The sequence below is a fragment of the Vitis riparia genome, chromosome 2 (assembly GCF_004353265.1).
Source record: "Vitis riparia cultivar Riparia Gloire de Montpellier isolate 1030 chromosome 2, EGFV_Vit.rip_1.0, whole genome shotgun sequence".
Taxonomy (NCBI): Eukaryota; Viridiplantae; Streptophyta; class Magnoliopsida; order Vitales; family Vitaceae; genus Vitis; species Vitis riparia.
Window position 1 is genome coordinate 2085902 of NC_048432.1, and position 9564 is coordinate 2095465.

General features: G+C 31.5%; 1 protein-coding gene across 1 annotated transcript; it reads right to left on the reverse strand.

Annotated features, from left to right (window-relative positions):
* Nucleotides 1-1115: 1115 nt before the first annotated feature.
* On the reverse strand, nucleotides 1116-6319 carry LOC117933107. Its single transcript, XM_034854498.1, has 4 exons — nucleotides 6196-6319; nucleotides 2742-2898; nucleotides 2286-2579; nucleotides 1116-1964 (listed from the first exon to the last, which is right to left on the reverse strand). Exons 2-4 carry the CDS (start codon nucleotides 2880-2882, stop codon nucleotides 1338-1340), a joined length of 1062 nt encoding a protein of 353 aa, XP_034710389.1. The 5' UTR covers nucleotides 2883-2898; nucleotides 6196-6319; the 3' UTR covers nucleotides 1116-1337.
* Between the last annotated feature and the right edge of the window lie 3245 nt (nucleotides 6320-9564).

Consider the following 9564-nt stretch of genomic DNA (forward strand, 5'->3'; position numbering starts at 1 on the left):
CTGGGGATGGGAAGTTTGGTAGCAGGTAAGAGCCCAAATCTCTTAACCTTTAAGAAAAGGAAAAAAAACATTTTTTTTTTAAATTTAGAAAAATATATTTGTCAATAATTTAATTCAATTTTCCTCACATTCTTTTTCAATAAATTTTCCCTACTTTTTTTTTTTGATTTATTTTTTCTTTCCCACTAACAGTAGAGATGGAAGATGCATGGTGGTGTAAGCTTTAGAATTGCTTAGACATGAAATATTTTATTTACAATTGTATCAAACTCAAACTAAATTTGTGTTATAAAGATCTTAAATTTCGTATATTTCATTTATGTGTTTATATAGAAATCATTTGTGTATTTATACAAATAATAATAATAATAATAATAATTTCTTTCATTTCTATGTGATTCCAAATTTTCTTTTCCTTTTTTGTAGAACTGTTTTTTTTTTTTTTTTGGAATTTTTTGATTCCAAATTTTCTTTTCCTTTATTGTAGAACTTTTTTTTTTGGTAGAACTTCTTGATTCCAAATGTTCTTCTTGATTCCAAATTTCTTTTCTTTTTCAAATATTTTCCTCCTAATATAAAAAACAAGGATAGATTTCAAGAAATGTGAAGAAATTTTTATTTTTAATTTTAAAATTTAAAACCCATTTCCCATTTTCCTTGAACTATGTTTGATTCTTAAAAAAATATAAAAGGAAAGTGAAAAAATTATGAAGTATTATGAAAAATACAAAAAATAATAAAATATAATTAAAATGAATTAAAAATGCATATATTTTAAAATTATTTAAAATTTATAAAATAAAGAAAAATAAGTAAAATAAATTTAAAAAAACATATAAAAATAATTTATTAACTTTAAATTTATTTTTTATTTTCTTTCATTTTTTTTCTCCACAATTTCTCTTAAATTTTCTAGAAATCAAACATAATCCTAATTTTTCTTTTCTTCCAAATCCCTTCCCATGAAGGTACAAAATACATTAACACACCATAGTCAATAATTCTGAATTTTAAAATTATTTAATTAATTTTATATACTACTTCAAACCCATATCACATATTTTAACGATTTTATATAAAGAGTAAATACTTTTCTAATTTCTTAGACCCAATGGTAGCATGCATAAAACCCAGCATCCTTTCATTTAGTAATTTATATGACAAATACCATAAGATCATAGTTGTTGTCATGAAGAAAAAGAAGCCTTTCTGCTTCTCCATAACTTTTTGAGTATCATCATCTTCATCTCATACACCAGATTTCATATATAGAATTAAAAAACACTTAAATCTCCATTTCTTATTCCTTTTCATACTCAACACTCACCAGTTTGATCTCAGAAACACACATTGGCTGAGGAAGAACCAGGCCCAGAAGCCCCCTTGATAGCCAGAGGATCCCACATTGTCCCTTCTGCGCCACAATGACCACCTCCCATGCCAATGGCCCCGGTGGCTGCTGCTGCTGTGGCGCCCAGCCTTTCCCTTTCCACCACTGATTTCAGCCTGTGGCGCTCGGCTCTTGACCCGATGACCTGGCCCAGGATGGAGGCTCCAATTGTCAAAGCCATGGCGGTTTTAGGCATCAGGACGGATTTTCGAAGCATGGCTATGAATGGCACTGCTGCATGGACCGCTGCGAACCATGATGGTGAGAACTTCCGGGTGTGCTCCCTCCATATGCCTAAGGGCACATTAGCTGCCATGCCCAGCATTGCAATCACGAGCATCTTTGCAGGGAGCGGTTGGGGGCGCAGGTTCTTGACAAGGGCAGTCCGAGCAAGGGCCGCTCTAGCAGCAACTATTGCTGGTGGGCATTTGAGCTTCATGCCCGGTGGTGGCTGAAGAGCCTTTGTCACAAGTGGAAGCACATGGCTCACTGCTCTGTAAGACTTGGCAATCGGGCAATTTCCAGTCTTCAACCACTCATTTCCCATGGCTTCATGTTTGGATGAGTCTCCTCCCTGAAAGGAAATAAACATTCTGTAAGTAGGGGCTTGTACCTGAGAAGAGTGAGTTAAATTTATATCACGAAACCCGAACATGACCTTTTATTCAAGGAGTACAACCAATTAGTATCTAGTAACAGTAGACCAAAGCTTTTATGACATTTGAGTCACCATCATTTGAGGATGACCCATCCTTTGGCTTAAGAACAACATTGTTGCACTTCAACAATTTGTTCACAAACACCATTTACAACTATTTTTACTTTTTCCACTGAAATGGCTACATTTTTCTAAATTAAATAGTATGCTAGGTCCTAAAAAATAAAGGTTAGGTACCTTAGAAGAGGATTGTTTCTTGTTAGATGATTCAGATTTCCTTTTCTGGTTCTTCCATTTCTCAGAGAAGAAATCAAAGCTGAATGGCCCTCCAGGTCCAAATGCTGACAGACTGATGGTTGCAGCTTTAGCTGCCAAGGGGTTAAACAAGGCTACGGGCTCTGGAACCAAATTTTCATTATGAAAGCTAGACCTCCCTGAGAGTGGGACAACCCCATCCTTCCCATGAAAGAGCTTAAATGCCATATCAAAATTGGGGCCATCTTCGAAAATTGGACCTCTGGCTCCTCGCACCTGATGAGACAAAAGATAGCACCGGGGTTTTCTCGTATTACAGAAGACAACAAACAAATTCAACTACCATATCATATAGCAGTTCTAGCATTAGTATGGGGAAAAGACTATACAAAATCAAGAAGAAAAAGGCAGAGAGAACAAAAGAGAATAACAACTCACGGGAATGGAGAAATTTGATGAAGTGAAGGAAAAGCTGGTGGGTTTGTTGATGTTTCTTAAGAATGGGCATTTCTGAATGTCCTGCTCATCAAAAGGACATTCAGATGCATCCGTGTTCAGTCCCTTAAAGAAAAAGTCCATTGCTTACTTCTCTCAACTATCAACAAAGAAGAAAGAATTTGCATAGAATACTTTTAGATGCATTGATAAAGAACAAAAAAGAAGTTAATAATCTATGGCATAATTAAGCAAAGACATGGCATACTCCAAAATGAAAACTATTTCCATGATTCAAACATAAACGATTACATGGTTTAGCAGAAACTTTAGGACAAAAAGTTCCTCATGCCATGGACAACTTTAGCACCTAAAAGATAGCTTATCTGAATAATCTACAAAGGATCTACCAAAATGAGTACAGCAAGTAGTCATGCAAAGAAAATCTATCTTAAAGAACCATATTTTGATCTTTCCATATGCAGCATATGAGAAACAACAAGGCTGCACTTCATACCAGCAGAATGCGTTTGCTTGCAAAGATCCTCTATGACCAGCCCACATATTCACAAGTTCACATATCCTATAAAATCCACACAATGAAAACAGGAAAAACCCACAGCTCCAAGGTGGTAGCAGAGTTTAATTGGAGACAATCAACTATCTCCCCATCACTCCTCAGGAACAATGCTAAATACACTTTCTGAGTAGTTGATCAGTTGTCAATATCTTTCCCAGCTCTGGCATTCACAGTAACGATGCAACTTTAGGAGTTATAGAACAGCAAACCAGTCTCCAAGGAAATCTCATCCCCTCTCCCAGAAAAGTTTTATAACATGACCTCATAAAGAAACCCAACTCTTAGAAGCCTGCCATTTGAAATCACCCTCTCTATCCTCTCCAAACCATAATTCCAAATTTCTTCAGAAAATGGCAATCACAAACGTCAATTACCAATCCTGTACGTCCCTAAACAAACATGTATTGTAAATTTTCCCTTTTCTGTGGTCTCCAAGTAACCCCAAGCCACAACTGCTTGTTTTTTTTGCAAAAGCAAACAAATGCAGGTAATTTTCACAGCCTTCTCCACATCAGACATCATGCCAAAACAAAATCCTTTGACCTTCTCTCATACAAAAAGAATTTTTGTATGTGTCATCTCATTTTAACCAAAAAAATCAATTCTTCACCATCAGATTGCAGAACCCATTTACAGATTTTGTCCACTCTACAAGCAAGATTCTCATCCATCCTATATTAAAGTTAGATTCTGAGAACATAAAGTGTTATCAGAACTTTACCTGATGATTCTACACAAGTCCCCTTCTACTAGAATTTTAAAGCACAGAATACAACTAGCTTCTCTATGGACTTCTAAGAAGGGAAAGAGCCTTCCATCTATATTCTTCGACTCAGAGAAAATGAGCCCTACTGCTCCCAAACGGTCTATACTAATGCCTTCATTATGCATTGTACCAACTCCTCTAAACTATTAACCATGAGATTTCTTGCCACTTTCTCCTCTTTCAAAAAAAGAAAAAAACAGTACCATAGGCAAATTGGAGGTACATGATCTCCCAACCCCTTTAGTGCTCTCAATCAATCTGCTCAAGACATCCACTACAAGGGGAAAATAGAGTTTAGCTGTATAGCTGTAGTACTTTCTATATTTGAGCAGATTAGAAGCATTTTAATTTAATTAGTTAGTCTAAGTAGTAACCAATTGAAATTTAATTTAATTAGAAGCATTTTCTTAAGTTGCAAAGCAACCTAATAGGAAATTTCAGAAACTTTTCTATTTTTGAGGTACTTTAACCTTATTTGGTTACCATATAGGTCACAAGTAGCCTTAATGCTTCTACCAACATTCTGCAAATATTTGGTGTCTGAATATGTGTGTGTGTGTGTGTGTGAGAGAGAGAGAGAGAGAGAGAGAATCAAAACTTTTCTTTCATCTGAGTTTCTTGGAATAAGGTCCCGAGTCCCTACTTCTTGTTACATTTGCATGAATTAAGAAACCTTCAGTTCACAGTAAGATCAAAACAAAAACTAGCAAAGCAAAACTGTCTAAAACCAAAGAAATACAAAGGATTAAAGAATAATTACTAGTTATTTAATTATCAGGTCACAGGATGAATATTTCTGCTTTAAGTTTTCAATGTTTAGGAGTGTTGTTAATTCTAAATATGAGTTATCAAATCTACAGAAAATCTCCATGGTGATGTTAAAGAATATACTTTGAGCTATCATCTAGTCAATCTTAAAATCACTAGGTGAAATACTCAGAGAGATGGACGACAAACCCAAATCCCTTTCCTCCTCTCTCACTCTATCTCCTAATATCCTGTCTCTTAACTTCTCAATTACTCCATACGCTTTCTCTAAAAAATACGGTGTTTGTGAGCATATGTACCATTTTCACCACCGCCATTAATAGTGAATAGTGAGAGGCAATATGGGCAAAAAAAAAATAAAAAATCAATTATTTAAAATTTTGAGGTCATGTCAAAAGGGTACATATGAAATATACAAATCATTTATAAAAAGCTTGAATTCATGTCAATTAACAAGACCTATAATCTGAACCATTTGGTACTGAGAATATAGAGCTCATAAAACAATAATATTCCAACCCAACGGATAATAACTGGCAAACACCAAAGAATCCAGACCACTCCCCCCAATAAAAACTAAACAATCAACTAATAAGTAGAAACATGTGATTTTTTCAGGCTTCCCAACCAAAGCACAGAAAATTAGGGTTGTGTTTTGGCGTATACAGGTTCAACTATTCCAATAATATCTAATGGTTTTCTTAAAAATGCACAAAAACTAAAATAAAGTAAAATATTAAAGAAATAAACCAAAAACCAGAGGGTTTCCATTTTTCAAATCCCTAATTCCATTTTTGAAGACCCTAATTCCAGAAAATTAGGATTTGTTCTTTGTGATATACAATTCAAACATTCTATTCAATTTCATGGCTTTCCTGTACCCTTTACTCAACCTGATGCATTGGACAAGCCCAAAAAGAAGAAAGGAAAAAGGGAGTGATGTGGTTTTATGCATAAAGCAAAGACAAAAAGAATCAAAACCCACCGAATTCCAAAACCCAAAAGAGAGTGAAATTTCAAGTCAAAGTGGCGTTATCAATGAATCAAACACAAAAATAACCAAAACCCATTTGAATTCCAAAACCCAATTACAAAATAATAAGAAAAAGAAAGGGATTTCATCTGTATCATGAAATGAACCGAACACAAAAAGAATCAAAACCCATTTCAATTCCCAAACCTAGTTACCTTCCCACCCAAAAAAACAGAAAAGAAAAGGAAAACAGACACAGATTTCCAGTTCATGTGGTCTTGTGAATGAATCAAAGACCCAAAAAATAAAATAAATAATAATAAAAAAAAAGCCCCTTCGGATCCAAACCGCAATGGGGTAGAGAGAGCACCTGGAATGGGGATTAGACGAAAGAAATGGTTGGAGTTCTGAGCAGCAGTTTTCTCTGGTTTTCCCTTCCTTCTCTCTTGGGCTTTGCTTGCTTCCCACAAAGAAAAACAGGAAGGGAAAAGGCCCCAAATATTTCTGGACAGTAATAAATTTCTAGTCAACTTTTTCCCATATTGTCCTCAGGATGTGTTGTGCACACTCCCCATTGCCATAATTTTTTCAATATTTAGAATAAAAATTAATTAAATTTTTTATAGCTATAAATAACCATTTTTTCCTTTTTTTATCATTAAATTAATAATAATAATCGAATTAATTTTCATTAAAAAAACACCAAAAATCTACAGACAACTATTAGTTCTAGAATTTTTATATTTTATCATTGGATTTAGATATTGTTTATGTTTGCATTTGGATGTATTTATTCTTATTTGAATTTTGTTTTTATTTTATACTTTATTTAATGGTTTATATATATATATATATATATATATATATATATATATATATATATATATATATATATATAAATAGCTAAAATTTAAAATTATATGATGAAATCAATATAATAAAATTTTCTCGACTATGTTTGATTTCTGAAAAATTTGAAGGTAAATATGAAAGAAAAAAAATAGAGAGAAAAAATGGAAAGAAAATAAAAAATAGATTCAAAGTTAATGGATTATTTTTATATTTTTCTTCAAATTCGATTTTATTTATTTTCTCTCGTTATATAAATATTAAATAATTTTAAAATATACATATATTTAGCAAAATTTAATTATATATATTGATTTTTTTGTATTTTTTAGAATGAAATTAAACATGAAAATTTTATTTTTTTAGCATTTTTTTTCTTAATATTTTCAGGAGACAAAGATAGTCTAAAAATAATACAAATTTTCTTTAACTATCTAAAGGTTTTCCAAACAAATGCATTGGAAAAATATTAATAGATGTTAGGAATAACATGAAAAAAAAATCCAAAATATATTAAAATTTTATAATTGTAATTAATTTGACTTGACATGGAATTGCACTTTAAATTTTTAAAAAATAAAAAATAAAATATCAAATTCTCACTCCTATCTTAATTTAATTTCTAAATTTTTATAGGCACTATAAATTATGTCTAAATTTTTAATAATTTTTTATATTAGGATTTTTCATAAAAATAAATGCTATAAAAATAAGTTTTATTCCATTTTGTAATATTTCTTTAGATGGTGGGAAAAAATTTATTTATTTATATAGAGATTAAAAAATAAAGAATAAAAAATACCAAGTTTTGGAATTCCCAATCCCTTTCCACTTATGAAAATGAGGGTGATTGATGGGACCAATTGAGGCCACCCTTAATAGTATTGGGGAGGTGACAACTCAACCAATTCACAACCATATAAATGACATTTGACCGATGGATGAGAAGTGGTTGTTAGGTTGGGTTACCCCACATTTTCCTTACTAAATCTTTATGTGTCCCCACTTGTCATCACCTATTTGTTGCCTACCATCTTACTTGGTCAACTAGGGTAGATTACAACTTGGTCGATAACTACTAAGGGTTTTATTTATTTTTTAATTTATGAATTTAGTAGCACTTTGATGGTAATGTTTTTTTTAGTTGTATTTTTTTTTAGTTAAGTTTTGATTTGATCCATTCTTGCAATTTAAGGTTATATTAATGTAATATGAGATAAAAAGATAATATATTTTGCGATTATAATGAGATAATATAAATTGTCGTATTTCCTTAAAATTCAAAAACCGATATTCCATCGATTTTCAATATTTTCAACCTTGTTTATTCGAGTACCTTTCACATCCATCTAACATTTATGCTTTAATTAATAATCATCGACAAGTGCAACCATCAACCCTCATAACTCCACTTTTCCACATGCACAACTAATGAAGTGGGTTCGCTTTCTTTTACTTGCTTTTTAAAACTATTAATAAGGTCCAAGTTATAAAAACCATAATTAGGAAATACTTCTTATGTTATTAAATTTAAATAAGATGATGATTATCTTATGATTCTTTATTATACTATTAAGATGATTTATTTTATGATAAAATAAAATAATTATTTATTTATGTGTCACATAATAAATAGATAAAATAGGAAATATTCAAAATATTATTAATGATATTTTTAATACTTTAAGTCACTTTTTTTTATTTAACCACTACTTAAATGACTATTTCAACTAACACATTAAATTTAAAAATTGTTTTGAAAATCCAAATACTTTTTAAATTTCTAATAATAATAACAATAATAATAATAATAATAATAATAATAATAATAATAATAATAATGGGTTTTTCTATTATTTGGTAAATTTTAGATTATTTTCCATATGAATTCATATGATGGGTTTTTATTTTTATTTTTGATCAATTTTAAATTTCAAAGTCACGAAATTAATGTGAATTCATTAGGAAATATTTTTTTAAATGAATTTTCAAAGCCAAAAAAAAAAAAAAAAACAAATTTCAAATAATTTATCCTTAACTTTTACTTTTATTCAAATTGAAATTTTGATGAGTGTATTCATAAGGCATATAATAATATAAGTATATAGAGATGACAAAACATTTTGGTTAAAAAATGTTATAGATTTCACCTTATTTTTATATAACGAAAAATGAAAAAAATTTAAATTCTTATTGTAGACCCTCTTTTTGGACTAGTGACACTTGTTTTTATTACTATTATTCATAGTATTTTATTTGATTTTTCTTTTCCTCTTACCATTTTCTAGCCACTCGAGAGTTTTGGTCTTTTGGGTAGAATAATGACACCATCTTTATAGAGAGGAGTAGGGGACAATCTCAGTGAGAGGGAGCGGCCTGCAAGAGACACGTAGTAAAGGACATTGCTACCTTGCAATGGTGGTAGTCAGGATGGAAACATTTATGAATGCGGAGTAGTAGAGAAGGAGGGTGAGTAGTGAGAGACTATTCGAGGAGGCTTGGAGAAGAAGCAATAAGAACTGTGAGGGGTGGAGGTTTTCTGAAGGGGGAAATATTTAGAGAGAGGAGCCGAGCAGAGGAAATGGGCTTGAAGCTAAGCAAACCTTTGCTTGAGGAGAGCATTGCCATGTAAGATTGTTTGGGTTCATCAATTATTACTGATCATCATACTTCTCTTATATCTCTTTCATGTGACTATGTTGCATTGTTCATGAGGTTGTTTTGGTTTTATTATTGTGGCTCCATCCTTTATTTCTCTGGTTTCATTCAAGGATAATATGATTGTGCTTGGATTGGCTATTTCATATTAAAAAAATCTTCTTGTATTTTGAGTTTTTTCTCTTAAGATGCTTTCCTAGTTTAATCCACCTCCTTTTAAACCCATAGATAA